This window comes from Trachurus trachurus (assembly GCF_905171665.1).
Source record: "Trachurus trachurus genome assembly, chromosome: 12".
Taxonomy (NCBI): Eukaryota; Metazoa; Chordata; class Actinopteri; order Carangiformes; family Carangidae; genus Trachurus; species Trachurus trachurus.
The window spans coordinates 14,073,372-14,091,414 of record NC_139908.1 but is presented as its reverse complement, the minus strand read 5'-3'; the positions used below and the strand labels follow the sequence as shown (position 1 = coordinate 14,091,414).

The 18,043-nt window shown below is 43.1% G+C and overlaps 1 protein-coding gene across 4 annotated transcripts in view; it reads right to left on the bottom strand.

Moving 5' to 3' along the window:
• The window catches only part of LOC310994755 (mediator of RNA polymerase II transcription subunit 13-like), a 78,180-nt gene that overhangs the window by 25,745 nt on the left and 34,392 nt on the right, over nucleotides 1-18,043 (bottom strand). For all 4 annotated transcript variants that reach the window (XM_083983557.1, XM_083983558.1, XM_083983559.1 and 1 more), the window contains exons 3-4: nucleotides 4,949-5,033; nucleotides 1,350-1,433 (exon numbers count right to left, since the gene is read on the bottom strand). In XM_083983557.1, coding sequence (XP_083839683.1) covers nucleotides 1,350-1,433; nucleotides 4,949-5,033 — 169 coding nt within the window. The remainder of the gene's footprint in view (nucleotides 1-1,349; nucleotides 1,434-4,948; nucleotides 5,034-18,043) is intronic.

Below are 18,043 nucleotides of genomic sequence, written 5' to 3'. Positions count from 1 at the left end.
TCTCTCTCTCCCTGTCTCTCTGAACCTGGTGTATGTTTTTTGACATTGGCTTTGGCAGAGGTCTGCACTCTGAGTGCCCTTCTAGTTTATTCAGATTTTTCCTTTCATCTGTCACCTGTATGCACCGTGTATTTCACATTAGACTGCTTTTATATACACACACAAAAAATCAAGCCTCCTCACAGTGCTACTCAGAGCTCTATAAGTATGCAATACAGGCGACACACACTCTCGAGATGTCACACAGCGTGCCTCGCTGAGGGACTTCTCTGAACCACCTGCTCTGAACAGCTAAACCTGAATTTGCTACCGCACATCACAGCAAAGTGCACTTGTGTCAGCAACTTTCCCCAGCGAGGATTTCCTGTGTGCGTCACCCTAATTTACACCACATTTGAATGACAACACAATTTACAGCTTTCCACTTCAAAAACTACAAAGTAAATGTAAATATGTGGATGATTTCTTTTTCTTTCCTTTTTTTTTGTTACATTTGCTGCCTCTAAGCTAAATTCAAACAGATTTCTTAAAATGAGCCATTTGACAGCTAAGTGGTTTCCTCGGAGCCATTTACCAGAACACTTAGCATTTGAGCTGTGCTATGTTAGTGATGTGAGGAATGCTGCATCCTCGGCAGCAGGAGAAGATGAAGTGGGCACACTGAGCTGTGAGAGGGAACTATAATGGCTGAAGCAACAAGTTGAGCTACTGTCATCACACCCACCCCTCTTCTTATTCGGTTTCAGTCTCTCTGTCTGTCTCCCACATTGCCTACACAGTTACACAGTGTGACACCGACACACATACACACACACACTACCCTCCCCTCACCCAGAAGGAGAGAGAGAGCTGTGAGAGCTCGACCCAGCTCAGCTCTCACCTCTCACCACCATTCATTCACCGTCCTGGTTTTTAATAGTCTCACACCATGAGCCAGTCGCTGCAACACCGAGGGGAGGAGACACACAGCAAAATACTGAATCACATGAAAGCCATTCACACTGCGCAGCTGTGGCACACACACACACACACACACACACAGAGGGTCACACACATACTGTAGTGTACACAAAGATCAACCGCAAGATTAATACAGGTAACTGGTGTTAATGTTTTCTCACAGCACAACATACATGAAACCTCACGGGCACAGAGACGCTTAATGTGTTAAAGCCAAGTGACAATATCTCAGTGGTGTGTGTGTGTGTGTGTGTGTGTGTGTGTGTGTGTGTGTGTGTGTGTGTGTGTGTGTGTGTGTGTGTGTGTGTGTGTGTGTGTGTGTGTGTGTGTGTGTGTGTGTGTGTGTGTGTGTGTGTGTGTGTGTGTGTGTGTGTTGAACGCTCACTTACCTGTTGCCCAAAGACTTTTCTTCCAGTTCGTGTGGCTTTAAGAACCACTTCCCGAGCCGCACAAACCCTTTATCCATCAGGCATCTGCAGCAGTGAAGAGAAGTAAGAAAGAGAGAAAGAGAAATCATTCACTGAACTAAGAAGAGCAAGAGACGGAAAATGGTTTGACATCTTTTTTCCTCCTCTCTTTCATTACAAACAGGAGGATGCTGATTAACAACACCACCTAAACAGGAGTCAAACAACACACAGTAATTCTTGTGAAGCTGCGAGAGGTTTTGATTCAGCTTGTGGTAAGTGTTGTATTTCATTACACTGCAGATTGTCTCTCAACAACAGCCCCTATAACATCATTTTCTGCCCTTGATGTGAATTTCAAAGCTTCTATGAGCAGAAACAGTTTGATGTGTTTTTTTATATTTAGTTGACCTTGTAAAAATTGAATCACTTTCTTTTGTATCCTTTCTATCAAGAGCCAAATTGAGCAGCGAGAAATGCAAACAATAATATTGACTCTAACTCCGGCTCCTCTGACTGTTACAGCAGCTTTGTGACTTTATTCACTCCACACTAACTGCAGCGGGGACAGTCCCTCGGCTGCGGCTGAGCACAGTGTGAAATGTGGAGTTTATGACGTGCGCGCAGGAAAAGTAAAGCTAATCTTCTGCTAATCTGCCTTCTTCCCCCCTCCTCCTCCACCAAAGCAGCGCTTTTTCAAAACCTGGCTCTTTTCATCAGATCAAACTCCGATCACATCAAACAGTTCAGTCATCGTCGTGCTCCCTATTAGGCTGGTCCGCCCATCTGCGCACCTCCTTCACCACATTTCAGCCTCCTTTCGCAGACAAAACTCAGCGCCCTCAGAAGTTTGACTCGTCTCTGTGTGCAGGTGCCAGAGAATTTCCTGCTAGATCCTCTGACCCGGGTCAAGGAATTACACCATGATTTTATAGACTCTTCTCCACTCACACTCCAGCCAGCTATCCGTAGCTTTCAGCCTCTACCTCATCCACCATCATTTTCTTTTTCTAACCATGTCTCTCTCTCTCTCTCGCTCTTTGTCTCTGAAACAATTCATTTTATAACAACATTAACAAACAAGTTGTAATAATGTGGAATATGAGGTCACAGCACAGCACATGCAAAAACCACATTATAAGGTCAGTATTGATCCCTGTATGAATCCATCATATCAGATCACACTGTAATAGTGTTAATGGAGCATTATATCAGTGGAGCAAGCACAGTGGGTGGAAATGCTCAAAGCCAGTGCTGCAGATTCAGTCCCTTTACAACCTTATGCTTATGAGCAGTTTTTAGTGGTTAATCTTGTTTATTCTAACACAGGTCATGTTGGAAAATTGGAAAATGTAAAACTCATACATCAAAAGAATATTAAGGCACATGAATTGATGCATTGATTTTTTTTAACTACATAATGGCATTTAAACAAGTTGTAAACACAGACATATTATTGCTTATTTCTGACTGAACCACACTGAAAAACAGTATATATTTGAAGTAAAGAAAAATATGTTCAAAAACATATTTGCTTGAGTGACAGGTGTCTTATATTTTCACATTTAACTGTGTTTTTGTTTGTGTTTGTGTCCTGCTGGTCCCACCTCAGCTGCATCCTGACACCACCTTGTTATCAAAATGTCAACTGTTGCCCACAGAAACTGTAGAAAGTTGCACAGAGCTCTGCAAACGAACACCAGCCTTCAACCCACACTGATATAAACCAGTCAACCCATCAGTAGAGTAGTGCCCATGTTTTTCCTCCTTCTAATTATATCCTATAGCACGGCCTTGTGCATTGTGCTGGAAATGTATATTATTCAGGGTCAATTGACTAATGTGTATATTTTCTTAAACATTGTATATATCTATTGTTTTGTCCACGGTGAAACCAGGCATTACATTACGCTGTCATATGCCAGCTCCTGAGTTGACTGAGTCCTGAAGATAATTTAACTCCATTGATAAATAATGAAATGAAATCCCTCCATATGGAAGCCTGCTGCAGCGGGCTTCTATAAATCTAACCTCAGCACCAGCGGCAGATGTCTGACTTACTTATCTAAACAAACATCAGTCTGTCCAACTGATTACTCTGAGACTTCAACCAACCACAAAGCCCCCACTTCCTCTCTGTTATTCCTGCCTTATGCTGAAAAATTCAAAATAATGAACAGTGCTCTCCTGACCATTACAAACTCAGCAACATCCCATAAAATCCACATGGTTTATACATAAAGTGATATTTTGTAATTTATTCTTGACAAGAGTTTTTTTGCATAACTGAAGTTTTAATAACTTTATTTATTGGCCAATCAAACCAGTGGTTATTCTAAATGCTGGCAACAATAATAAAAACAGCCGGTGACAAGGGTCAGTTCACCTGCACAATCTAAAAAGAGAGAGGGGAAGTGATCCCTCCTTCGCTGAAACAGTGAGCTATAAAAGGAGTTAGCTTCAAGGTAATAGGAAGGTTAATTCAGCCTGCCCCCTATGATGATCACTGATGCTTAACTTAATAGAGAGCAAATATGTGCTGCTTCATTTAACAGATGGCTCTGACTCAGATAGGAGAGCTTTGGGTACTTGAGCAAGTGATTCCGCACTCAGGTTATAATTTCATTAAGGTGAAGCTCCTGGACGAAAACTAAAGCCATCTATCAATTAGGCCTCCGGTCCTTTTGTTTGGGGGTTTTTGTGGAAAATCCCCCCCAAAAAACTTTAGTCCCATTTGTTCAGAAGAGAGAAATTACATTTAAAGTGTAATTTTAAATGACTGTCAATATATCAAATATATTAAGATTAAGGATAATTTATAGACAGAAAGGTAGAATATAAATTCAATATAGTAACCTTTCTGGTCAAGGTATGCAAGAGCATTTCGATGGATCGCTTTTGAGCAGCGGCGGGGAGAATCACATTATAAACATAATCAAATAGTTTACTCAGCCCAAAGTATAAATATTGCACTAAAAACCACTCCAGCACAAGTAGAGGGCCTGCACTCAACTTACATTGGACTATTAATTAAGTAAATATTAATAAGTATTAACTAAATGCACTTAAAATCTGTGCTTTTTTTCAAGAAGAAAAAGTAAAAGCACTCCTTGAGCAGAAAGTCCCCATCAGTGTTATTATATTAATACATCATGGAAGGGGTAATTAAATGTGGATTTTCACTTACTTTATATCTCACAGCTGCCCTATAGTTCATGAACTTGCCATGTTTATGTAGAGTAATTAAATCTGACACAAATGCAGCAAAGGAAAAAACAAATTATTTCCCTCTGTGTAGAGAAGTTGACGTATAAAGTGGTCAAAGATGAAAAGCACTCACACTTGTTTCTTAATTAATTGTATTTTGTTACATTTCACCTCCACTTCAGTGCAAAAAACTCCAAAATGTCACGACATCATGAGTTCTATTCTTCATCAAATATGTATCACATTGTACATTACATCACGATGTAACTATGCCTGTTATGTAACATGTTTTCATATTCTATGTATGTCATTCACATCCTGACTGCAACCCTCTCTGTGCAGCTTGTGTCTGCAGAGCGACGGTGGTTTTTTACCTCTCCAGGAGGTTGTGTATGGCCTTGAACAGGAGCGTCCTGCACTCGTAGGACAGTCCGCACTCCCAGAGTCCCTCCTCAGCCACTGCAAGACAGGAAGACAAAAACAAGACCGTCACATTATGAATCTTAATATTTCATCTTCTTAATGACGGAGGTTTGAATGATTTTCGGTGACAGCAAAACATCTGCACACGCACACCAGCTCGAAGACACTAAACAACAACACATGATTCAGTGTCATGTGTTTATGGCTCACTCTGTCAAAACATGCTGCATGTGCTGATGAGAAAACCTGCACATCATACCAGAAATTACACTCGAAGCCATGTGTGCAAGTGCGTATATGTGCGTATGTGTGTGTGGGAGTGTGTGTGTCTGCGTGTGTGTGCAGAGGACGCTTGGCTGTACAGCTGTCAGGTTGGCTGCAGCGACAGCCCAGTCAAACCCCATGCAGTTGTCAAGCCCAGTTAGCTGGAGAGCGAAAGTGCGCCCGTATCTGCGCGGGCTGACACACATGCTTGTGCGCTCAGGTTTGTACACGCATGCAGAGTTTTATACCTCGACACTCTTTTCTTTTTTTTCTTTTTTTCCCTCCTCCTTGAAATCTAAGAAATCAGCTGCACTTTGCTCGAGCCGCTGACATGTCAGCGGCCGCTTCACATGTGTGTCCAACGTGTTGTGAAACAACTCTGCACCCTCCTGATTTCTTTAACCCCTTGACCCCTGCACCCCGTCACCAACCCCCACTGCCCCGCTCCCAAAAAGAGAGACGCATACACACACACACATACAGTGGCCAGTTAACAGTGTTTCTCTTTGTTCTTTGCCATATACCTGCAGGGCTGCTGGAAGAACTGGAGGATTGTGGGTGGGTGTTGTGTTTGCTTATAGGGTGGTGGCAAACAAACCAAGCATCACAGAAATACACAAGAAAAAAAAAAAAGAATGAGAGACAGAGGCAGAGGCAGATCGCCTGGGGGATGGGTGGCACAAACCCCAATAGAGGTTTTCTCTTCCTCTTCTTTCTCCTCCTTCTCTTGTTTCTCTCTTTTCCTGATTTTTTTTTTTTTTTTTTTTTTGGGGGGGGGGGGGGGGTGCGTTTATTTCTTTCTCCTCCTTGGTTGCTTTGTTGATATTCCCTCCTGTGTGTGCATGTGTGTGTGTGTGCGTGTGTGTGTACATGTGTATGTTCTTCTTCTTCATACCACAGTGAATGAAATTTCCTTACTCGCCAGAATTACCCTGTAACCATGGAAACGCTGGCGGTGAGAACATGGCGCCCTGGCATTCAATTTCAACACTGGTCCCTCCCGCCCCTCACCCTCCTCCTCCTTTTCCTCCTTCCTCTGTTCTGTTGCTTCCAACACCCCCCCTCCACCACCACCACCACCACCGCCGCCCCTTCCTCCTCCCTCACCCACCCAGTCCCCCCCCCCACCCCCTCCTCATTTACTCCTGCTTCAGGGCTCAGACAGGAAGCTCGCTCTAGCCAGCTCTTCAACAGAGGAGAGAGATAGAGCGAGCACCATGAGCAGAATGCCAAGTCTCCAGCAAATCCAGCTCATTAGCTCTCACTGTCTCTATATATCTTTCTCTTTCTTTCTCACTCTTAAAAATTCCCCAACACCCCCGCCCCCCATCCCCGTCCCCACACACCAATTTTGCCAATCCTCCACAAACCCGTCTTCATTTACTCTCCTCATGACCAGCTCCACCGTCAGCTCCTGACCCCTTATTACTCCAAAACTGTGTCACCCACTCCTCAACCTCAACATCCTCCCGACACTCCCATCCAAAAGTTGACGAAAACACACCCGCATGCACGCCCCTGAGCAGACGTGAAGGAATCTTCTCCACCACATTTTGCTCTCCTAATGATTCTGTAGCAGGTACAACGTGTTTTACAAAGCCCCTACAGTGGGAACAGCACACGCTTAAGACGCCTGGAAACATGCACTGCGCGTTAGATGCTCCTGTTTATATTGTAGTTGTCAAAGAGCCAGCTCACTGCACCATATCAACACAAGGTGTGACAAATCACTCTTGCAAGCAAACAAGGTCAGGCATCCACACACACACACACACACAGTGCGCGCAGACACACACACACACACACACATAGCAACACACAAACGTTATAAATATAGAAAAAGGAGTGCGAAATAAAACAATGATCTGATGTATTAAAGCAGCGATACCCTGTGGGGATGTGAGAGGCATACACTTGGAGGAAACACCATGAAACTGTCATTTCACCAACAGTCAGTCAGTAACCACCGCGATTTGAGTTTTTACTGCCAGTTAATCAGAGGAAGAACACAGATGGCCCAAGGGAGAAGCGTGCTGGAGACACTAAATGCACAGCTAAGTGCAATAGGGCTTTAAAGCATCATGATCCATCATTCATCACAGCCTGAGCTACAGGGAACTGCATCATGCCTGAAAGATTTTAAAGGAACTGGATGTAATCAACCTCAGTCTCAATTAGATTAAACTGAAGGCTCATCATTTTAGGTTTCACTGATAAACTGCAAGATTAAACAAAAAGAGAGAGAGAGAGAGAGAGACGGATGCATTTAAAATTTATTTTCACCAAGATCTTCTGCCCAATGTCGACCAAAATATTATGTTTGATTCCAGTAAAAGAATGTAAAATGGACTGAGTGATAAAACACCAGACTCCCTCTGGATAAGTATAAAAAACATTTTGTTTTAGGGTTGCATCTAATGACTGTTTTCATTATTAATTAATCACTTGTCTCATCTTTTAGTCTGACGTCCCCAGTTTGCTTGTTTTGTCTGACCAGCAGCTCAGAACATGAAGATATTCAATTTACTGTCATATCTGTCAAAGCAAATGCTCTCATTTGACAAGCAGATTTGATTTGATATTTCATTCAGGCATAAAATCTGAAAACAAAAAAAATGTGAAATATCACAGACAAATATGTCCTCCTCAGCTTATGTGTGTTTTTGGTCCAATACCACAGTGTAGTCGTAGAGATGTGCCTGAATGCAGCGTGTTGGATGCCATCAACATGTCAGCGTGAGAAGAACATCAGCCGCTCTCAAAACAACCAAAAACATGACGACCCGTGTTGCAGTGTGTGTGTGTGTGTGTGTGTGTGTGTGTGTGTGTGTGTGTGTGTGTGTGTGTGTGTGTGTGTGTGTGTGTGTGTGTGTGTGTGTGTGTGTGTGTGTGTGTGTGTGTGTGTGTAAGCAGCAGTTTCCCCCAAAGTGCCTTGGTGCACATGCAAACCCTGTGCCTGACTCTGCATGAAGTGTCTACAGTGAGGTAATGGTCTTACAAATGCATGTTTATTCCACGCATCCCCCCGCTCCTCCCCACCTCACCCCCGTGCCACAATGCTCTTAACTGCTGCGCCGCCCCAAACACAAACAAGCAGTGATGGAACTGGGTCGCCACTATCACTCTGTGTGTTTCCACCTCTCCCTCCCGTGCTCTGCGTCTAACCCCTGTCCCTCCATCTCTGCTTCCCTCTCTCGTGTCTCCCTCTCGCTCTCTCCCTCTCTCTCTCATTTTCTCATCCATCTTTCAACTCTTCCTCCCTCCTCTCTTCCCTCCCCTCACTGTGCCGGTCGGTCTCACACCACTAGGGGGAGTGACCCGCTCTCCGCTATACAGTGCTGCTGTGCTAACAAACACAAAGATGGTATTGATCTGAGAGGGAGAGAAAGGCGGGAGTTGAGGTGTGACAACACTCTGTCTCGCACACAGTGACACCTCTCAACACATTTCCTTCCTCCTCCTCCTCCTCCTCTTCTTCTTGTTCTTCTACCTCTCTCTCCCTGTCTCTCTCTCTCTCATTTGTTCATTTGTCCTGGATCAATAGCACCAGCAGACTTGGTGTCCAGTGGTGTCTTTGCAGCGTGCTGGCTATGAGCTCTCACTGGACAGTGAGTGTGTTCATGTAACATTGTCTGTGTCTATGTGTGTGTGTGTCTATGTGTGTGTGTGTGTGTGTGTGTGTGTGTGTGTGTGTGTGTGTGTGTGTGTGTGTGTGTGTGTGTGTGTGTGTGTGTGTGTGTGTGTGTGTGTGTGTGGCTTCACACAAAACCCCAGTGCCACTTTACTAATTAGCTGCCCTGCTGCATGTCTGAACAGAGGTTGGTCTCTGTTTGCTGCATGTGTGTTTGTCTAATAAGAGAGAGCAGGAGAATTATTACAAGGCTGCACAGATGGACAAAAAAGAACTAAAGAGAGACACAGACATGGATGATGACGATGTGTCCCCCATTGTGTTTGTGTGTCCATAGAAGTGGGAGTTAAGGGCAAAATTAATATATAGATAACCATGAGAGCATCATCTTGATTTCAAAATGTTACATTTTGAGTCTCAGATTCATTAGATGACTAACAATAACTGTTAATAACAATTAACAATCACTCTATGAGACAGTTTCTGAAACATGACGATAATAATAAAAAAAAAAAAAATTATACTGGGGTGTGGACACTTGACAAACACACACCTGTAATTATGGTATTGTGTAAAACTCCTGCTGCATTTCTATACGAGTGTGTTGGTGGTTTATGAGCAGCCTAAAATGCTGAATTGAGGTCTAAAGATGCCCCACAAGAAAATGAACGCTGACTGATTTAAAAACAGAGAACAGGCCGAGCAGTGGGGTTTAGATCAGCACAAAGAAAAGTAACTGTTGAGTCATTGATATTGATCACTGATGCTATCAAACCCTGCATTTATGTTATTTTTGATTTAATGCTGCAGTGCATTATACATTTTACTCGCCAGGCCTTAAAGAAAAGGTTTAGTATTGTTTTTATATTCATTTATTGATCTGCACATTTAGGCAGCAGTCTGGGACACTGTAGCCGAGTTTTACTCCCTCAGCTGTGGATAATTTTGACTTTTTGTATCTCATGACTCAGTTGCATTCTCTAAATATAAAGACGGAAAATCCCACCATGAACAGTGTGATGTGGAGCGGTCAGGTTGGCTACACCAGGCAAACTTCTAACAAGGCCAGTTTCTCATTTAACGCTCACACGAACATTAGAATAACAAAAAGACAAGTGCGGAGGGAGACACAAGGAGCCAATAAAGGGGGCTACTTATGGCCTTTACATATATAATAACAGCACTCCACTGTCTTTGTGTTGGCTGTTAATACGGCAATAATATACTGTGTTGCCCTGGCACTGAGCCAGAGTTAATGCAGCTTGGCCAGAAAACAGGTAGTACTGTTTATCTGAAGTTCATTCATGGAGAGAAAGGGAACAAAAACCATTTAAGCATGTAGGAAGTTTCAGGGAAGTTTTTCAAATCAGGATGTTAGGAAAACTTTTCTAAGAAGCTTATTAGTCAGGAACTTCACATCCATTCCTGCTTCCAATTTGGCCGTAGCTTTAGTTTGAGGTGTGGTGGGTAAACATGAGCATGACGAATCTTTTGCAGTTCCTGAACTTTGTAGTTCATAAACTTTTAAGTCCGGCTTTTATTGAATCTTTCTCGTCAAAAGAGCTTTCATTTGTCAACGAGAGAGAGAGAGAGAGAGAGAGAGAGAGCGATCTCACTACATTTCCTGTCTTTCACTGATTCTTACGTCACCACATGTGGCCCACAATGCTCCGTCTGCACGCCTTCAGCCAGCTGACTATGGGAATCTGCTCTTTATACAGTATATCAATGTCAACCTGTCAGTCCATCTGTTAGAGCTAGTTTAACCTACTTTTACACTGTACTCCCCCAACACATCCGTCTATACACTGGAGGAATCCCTATCCCCACGCACCTAATAAAGCTCCGTCATGTTAGTGGAGCCTCATCTCTGCTGCTTTAACTAATAAACATTGTAATACTTTTCCATCTGAATGCTCCTTATTAAAATATACAAAGCTAATCCAATTCCTACAATGGAACTGGATTCACATCAAGTGCTAATGAGGCTTTAAACACGCATGCATGCAGTGTTACAGAGAGACTGAAATGCTAACACCTTTAGCATCACCTTTCCTAAATGCAGCTAATTTGAGCTAGTTTGAGGGCTGGGCAGAGAGAGCTCCCTGACCTGTGCTCCATGCAGCTGATTACTCACATCATACCATGGTTGACCAGTTTATGTACTTTTCCCATGTTAGCAACAGTCTCAACTTCAATTCCTGATTAAATCCAAACTGTACTCTGATTATTATCTACTGGGGTGAAGCAAGGCTTCATTACTCAGTAATTGCTACCATAACTGAATATGGATGCTTCCCACATCTGTGCTGAAAAATAAGCTTGTTTGTCATCAGACATGCATTTCCATGGAAGCTATTACACACTCCCGTCTATATCCCCGGCCTTGCTAATTCTTGAACGATTAAGAGATCAAAGTGGCTTTTACGTATAGCTACCCCATTTGTTCAATTTCTCTTGAGCATCAATTTGAAGCAGCATGACAGTCTTACATAACAGTGTGAGTTTTGTGCTCTGGAACAGCACTTAATTCTTTGCTGAAGCCCACTATGGCTGTAGAAAATACTGTGGAGTTTAAGTAGAAAGAAAAACGCCATGGCACATCATGGAAAAGATTTACTCTGCAGGGCCAAGGTGGTTTGCTATTACCCATTTCAGTCACATGGGCATCAAACCTGCTGACATGAGATATTGCCTCCACACACAAGAACAACTTACAAGATCAGGCAAGGTCAATTAAACATCTGACACTGGCAGTGTAAGGACACGGCATCTGACTGAGCCTTTTATCCACCCGTATGTAAATACTGTGCATTTAAACAACCCTAGGCTATTGGTCGTACAGTTTACGTTGTGAATACCAATGTGTGCGCTTGTAAAATTCAGTTCAACCATTGCACTATTCAAAGCCTTTACTGTGTGCTTTAAACACACAGGGGTAATATAGTTGTTGGAACACGGTGCGTGAAATTCTTGGGGTTTACAATAGAGCGCTGACTTTTCTAACCTTTTTCTTATCTGCTCTTCAGATCATTAAGCAGCGAACACCCTGCACCATCTGCCCCTGTCCGTGTGACAGTCGCCCACACGTTCTCATGCTCTAGTGACACCATTTCCTAAAATTTTTTTCAGTGACACCTCTCAGCTCAACACAACGGAGCGCCCACCATGCCTCTAAATACACCAGCGATGCTCTGTAAAAAGAAAAAAAAAACTCACAGGGCAGTAAACAGGAAGCTCTGTGGGCTTTTGAATTTAACAGATTACAAATTTGTATAACCTCTAAACTGGAAGCACAGTGTCGCCTATTGCTTTTATTTCATCTCAAAACAGGTTAGATTTACAACTTCTGGTCAACGTCATGAATGCTGGCTGTGTGCTTATCAAATCCCTCTCGTCCTCCCTCAGCTATAAACACTGCAGGCACCCTAATGTTAACTTGCTCTCAAATCTAATCATCTCACCAGTGCTATATTTCGATAACGACAGATGATGGTGAGAAAAAAGATGATCAAGACTGAACCAGGTTTATTATCTGAAAGGAATTAGGATGAGGAAATAACCAAAAAAGGAACCTGTTAATATGCATTGCACACTTTCTTGAGTACATGTGGCTATGTAATGGCGAACAAGCTCAACGCACACATGGCAGGCATTGAGACCTGAGGAGGACAGACAGATGGACAGAACAAGGGGCAGCAGTGACAGCGGAAAGGAGGTGAAGGAGGAGGAGGAGGAGGTTCAGAGAAAAACTGAAGGGATGAGGGAGAAATCTGGAATCAATTAGGTGACTGAGATGGAGTTGCTTGCATAGTTGTGGGAGTGAGTCAGGCAGAAAAGCAAGAGCAGGGTGTGAGTGTTGTGCCACGAGTGTATGTGTTAATATAAACACGAGCACACAAAAGCAACTACGTTATTATACCCCGGTTATAGTAAGTATTTGTTAAGTAACTGTCCTTGTGCATATTCTGTCTACCTACATGTTTTTGTTCATCTCCCGCACCCCCACCCACCCCACACCCCGACAGCACTACTTGGACCAGAGGAGTCGAGTTGCAGCCAGAAAAGCCCCACCTCTCTCCCGAGCTGAGGTCAAAGTGGAGGGTAAGAATGGGTGGCTGGCACCGACCCAGGCCATGTCAACACAGCAGCTCTCAATATTCCCTTACACAACTTCCCCTCATTACTGCTTCGCACACAGAATTCACAGCACTTTTGTTTTCTATCGCTGGCTCTGACGATAGGGGAATTTGAATTTAAAAAGGAGAAAAAAAAAAGTATGAATTAAGCACAAACAGGAACTGTGAGAGAGCACATGTCGTAGAAAACTGGCTGTGCACGCAGCTGAGGTTTGCAGAACAAATCGAAATTTGCAGACATATGCACAGAATGTAACATGTTACAAATTTAAGTACCACAGATTGTGGTTTATTCACATGGGCTCTGCTATTATTGCTTCACAGCATGTCGCACTGCCTCCAGCGATGACCTGGTGTGAATATTCGGAGCCTGGAGCACCTCTGCTGGCATGCACGAGGAATACTGAAGAGGAGGAGGAGGAGGCAAGGACGCAGAGGTGCAAACAAGAAGTGAAAACATAAAGCGTGAGTGTTACTGTATATGTGTCAGTTTGTGTTAAACAACAAGATTAAGAGGAGATAGAGAAGAAAAGAGGCACAAAGATAGAGGTATAAAGTGACCAGTAGGTGTAATTCTCTGCGGGGTCAGACTCTCCATGTGCAAACAGGGATCTATTTCACAGACAAAGCTGCACATTTAACACACTCCCTTAAGGCAGGGGGTGTGTGGGGTGGTTGTCATGGCCATGCAGGAAATAGGAAGGAAAAATAAATGATTGAACAACACAAGTGGAATCACTCCATCCACAATGTTGCACCACCATGTTAACACTAGAAAACACCAGTCGCTTACAGCTAAAAAAAAATTCTCATCAAGTCAACAAGCAAGGCAGCACACATCACTCTAGGGCGGCCTATGTTGAAATTTAATTTGTAGTGTTACACTTGTTCGAGATTAAACACATTTTTTTCCCTCTGAATTTCTACAAACTATTTTTCATTTATTTTTAATTCAGTAAACAGAAATGACACATAAGCTGCTTTATTTAGCAGATCAGCCACTCAGCCCTGTGCCGATGCGAAGTGATACCGTGCGTGATTCCAGAGATTGTCATTAGTAAGGGCATGCTGACAGTGTAATTTATAATTTACAGGATGTTTACAGTATTAATACAGAGTCAATGGTGTAATTAGAGTGACTGGAGAGGATCTAGCTGGAGCTATTATACCAACATGAAGAGCAGAATGAGATTATTCTCTAATATAACCTGCTATAATGTGTGTGAATGTGTGTTTAGAGGTTTGGGTTGTGTGCGCGTGTAGAGGGGCAGTCATAAAGAGAGCAGCAAGAGGGAATAGTTGGTATGAGAGAGAGAAAAGAGAGAAGGATATAAAGGGACAGTGAGGAATAAAGATAGCAGGGAAGTCATGACAGATAGGAGATAAAAACGGGTTCTGTATGACGGTGAAAGTAAAAGGAGGATGTGTGTGTGTGTGTGTTGTTTTTTTGGCCCTGTGCCAATGCTGACAATCAAAAAAGAGCCAACTGTGCAGAGAAAAGCCAACAGAATTATCCCACACCCTTACGTAATTTGACAGTCACTTAGCTCATTCAACCCAACACACATACACATACACTCACACACACATGCAACACACAAATCTTTTGATGTTTGGCATGCTGCGGATGGATGGATGCTAAGTGCTAAGTGCCAAGTGTTTTCCCATAAGTCAGTGGGAAATAAATAAATGAATGGGACGTGGTGTCTGAACTGTTTTACACACATTGTCATGAAAACACACTTTGTCTCTGCGGTCTCATATAATCACAATTAGCTTCTTGGATTTCAGCACAGAATTAAAAGTAAAAAGAAAAATCAAAACATAACAAAACAAAAAAAAGATTAAATCAGAGTAAACTCTGTGAGCATCCATTTCTCTGCTGAACAATATTAAATTGATACAAACCAAGGCAGAAAATATGCTTGCTTAGCAAAACACTGAAATATTTATATTTATATTCTGGTGTTGACTTCAACCTTGCATCTTGCATTAGTCATTTTGCTGAAAGCAAGAAGCAGATTTTATAAGATATATTACATTGCAGTTGGTATTACTGTTTGTTTTTGCCTTTTTTACATTATGTCTTTTGCATGAATTGGATATCATAAAGAATGACTTATAGTGACTCTCTAAGAGAATTGTGTATTCAAAGACACCAGGAGTCTGTTCTGTTGCATCATTATAGTAAAGTGTATTCCCTTCACATTCCGAGTTGCATTGGTCTCAGACTTCAGGCTGAATAAACTATAAAACTCTTTTCCTGAATTTTTCTTTAGAAGTCACCATCAACTGCTCTCTATCAGAGTGGATATTGTTTGTCTAAATACACAGGAATTAGCAGCAGCTGTTTATTTCTGTTTACATTGCTGAATGTGGTGAGAACGACTTGTATTTATAGTTTGCTATTTATGTCACCAGATGTTTCTAAGTGACTCCAGTGGTGCTTTCCATGACTGCATCACCCATGCATGTTGGGTCCTATAATACCTGGATTTTATGCTTTTGTGCTTCATCTGTAATATAATCATGTGACCCTGGATGGATGTTATTGTCGGATACTGTAAATGGGCCATAAGGGGATTAAATGGAGGAGAGGAGAGAAGGGAGAGGAGAGGAGAGGAGAGGAGAGGAGAGGAGAGGAGAGGAGAGGAGAGGAGAGGAGAGGAGAGGAGGACTAAACTAAGTGTCAAAGATAGCTGTGGAGTTAAACATAGGGATGAATGAACACACAATTACCGGAGCAAAAACAGTGGCGCTGAATCAAAAACCATACAGCTGGAAATGATTAAATAACATCAAAAGCGAAAAGCGACCTTAAACCTTCACTTCTCCACATACAAACACACCTCCTCCACTTTTCTTCTCACTTCTACCTTTTCGTGAGTTGTTTCTTCTCCCTCTCACCAGCCATGACATCAACTTGACACTGAACTCTGCCCGTGCCTGTTCATAATGTATCCATGTAATTAAAGGAAGGTGGACTCCCATTATTTTCTCTGGCAGTGTATAGCCAACGTAACCACACCTGTATTCAGTTCGCACCACATCAGGGGAGGTCGCTGACAGTCCATCAAAAACAAGAAGAGAAAAAAACAAAACATCTTTGACTCATCATTCCAGAAGAAGAAGCATTTGTAAAGTGGGAGAGAACAGCGGCTAAAGTGGCTTTTTGTTTGTTGTCTTCAACGCCGTCTCGAGTGCGTGAGACCTCTGTTTGGGACCTTGATATTTTGAGTGTTGCTCAGGTGGAGTCAAGTGATGCTTCCTTTGATGCCCACTCATTCTGTGTGTCTGCAGCTGTCAAAATAACGTGTCAAGTGTCAAGCAGCTAGTGGCACTGAAACATGCACGGAACTTATTACAGTGCCATGGTAAAATAAAATAAAAAATAAAAAGGAAATGGTTGTTGATTTTAGAGAGCCACCAGAAAGTTTAATATATGGAAATATTCTGAATCATGCTGTAACTATGAAGGCAAGGCCCAGGAAAAGATTGTGAATATTCATGACGACTTTGTCTGACAAGCATTTTAACTGATGCACATTAAAATGAAACACTAACAGATTAAATTAAAATATAAGAGCATAATATCATTAATCACTTTAGCATTTTCCAGAGTGGCTGGAGCTAGCGCTGTAAAAAAAAAAAAAAAAAAAGGGCCCATTTCTGTGGTGTTGACCCTCATGTTAAGCCACAGACACTTGAGCACCTCATTAGAAGTGAATGGGCCTCGAGGTGGGAGGCAGGGCAGCTATTGAGAGGCTTAGCGGGACTCCACAGGGCTTCCTAACTGCCACTAGAGGGGGAGAGGAGAGAGAGGGAGAGAGAGAGATTGACAGCAAGGCTCCCTCTCTCAAGGATGAGGGAGAGATGGAGAGTTCTCCTCTCTCTCTCTCTCTCTCTCTCTCTCTCTCTCTCTCTCTCTCTCTCTCTCTCTCTCTCTTTCCAGGCTGACCGAGCAGCATTTCATTCATGGCAGTGCCTGGCGTGTCTGTGTTGGTCCCTAATCTGGTCCTCAGAGTACCCGTAGTACGAGGACACATTTTTCAGTCAAGTCGTGCACAGCACCGCAGAGATCAATAGTTCGAAGCGACGGGGAAAAAGAAAAGAAAAAACAGCCAATCAACAGAGATGTCTCGCATGAGTATGAGCACCTGTTGAATTTAATCTCTCGGAGCAGCCACATGTGTTTCAAATGAATACCTGGCTCTAAAGGATTGGTCCTTTTATCTTCCGAGGGAATTCACCTCCGCTATATTTGTCAATGTTTATCTTCCTACCACAGGCCAACACCGATACAGCCCTCACAGTTCTCTACAAGGACATCTGCTCGTTTCAGGCAGCTAATCCAAAAGCTGCGCTGATCATCACGGGGGACTCTAACAAAGCAAACCTAAAAAAAAAATGTAAAAAAAATTTAACCAGACTTTTTCCAACACATCACTTGTTGCACCGGGGGGGGAAAAGGGACCTTGAATCACAGCTGCAAAGACTCATATAAAGCCTTTTCCACACCAGCACAACCTATAAACAAAGGTTGAGGATGGAAGAACCAGAAGAGTTGGTGAGGTATTGAACTGTCCAATCAGAGGCCACGCTGCAGGCCGCCCTGAAAGATGATGGCGTGATGCTGACATCAATCTGTGCATGGAAGCTCTATGCTCAGACTGTACCCACCACCACAGTGAGAGCTGTTCCCAACCAGAAGCTGTGGGCGGATCGCTCCACCCGCCTGGCTGTTACAGCGCACACTGCTTCCCACAACACGGGGCTGACAACCGGAGACATGGAGCGTTATAGGCGGCTTCCTGCAAAACATACGTAATGCCGAGGAGGAAGCCAAGAGGAAGCACAAAGGGAAGATGGAAGCCCGGTGTGAGCAGTCCGACACCAGACGTCTGTGGTGGAGTATGCAGACTGTTACGGATTACAAGGGGAAACCCCTCCCCACAGCAGACGCCGACGTCTCTGCGGCGGGCAAGCTAAATGCATTTTATGCTCATTTGGAG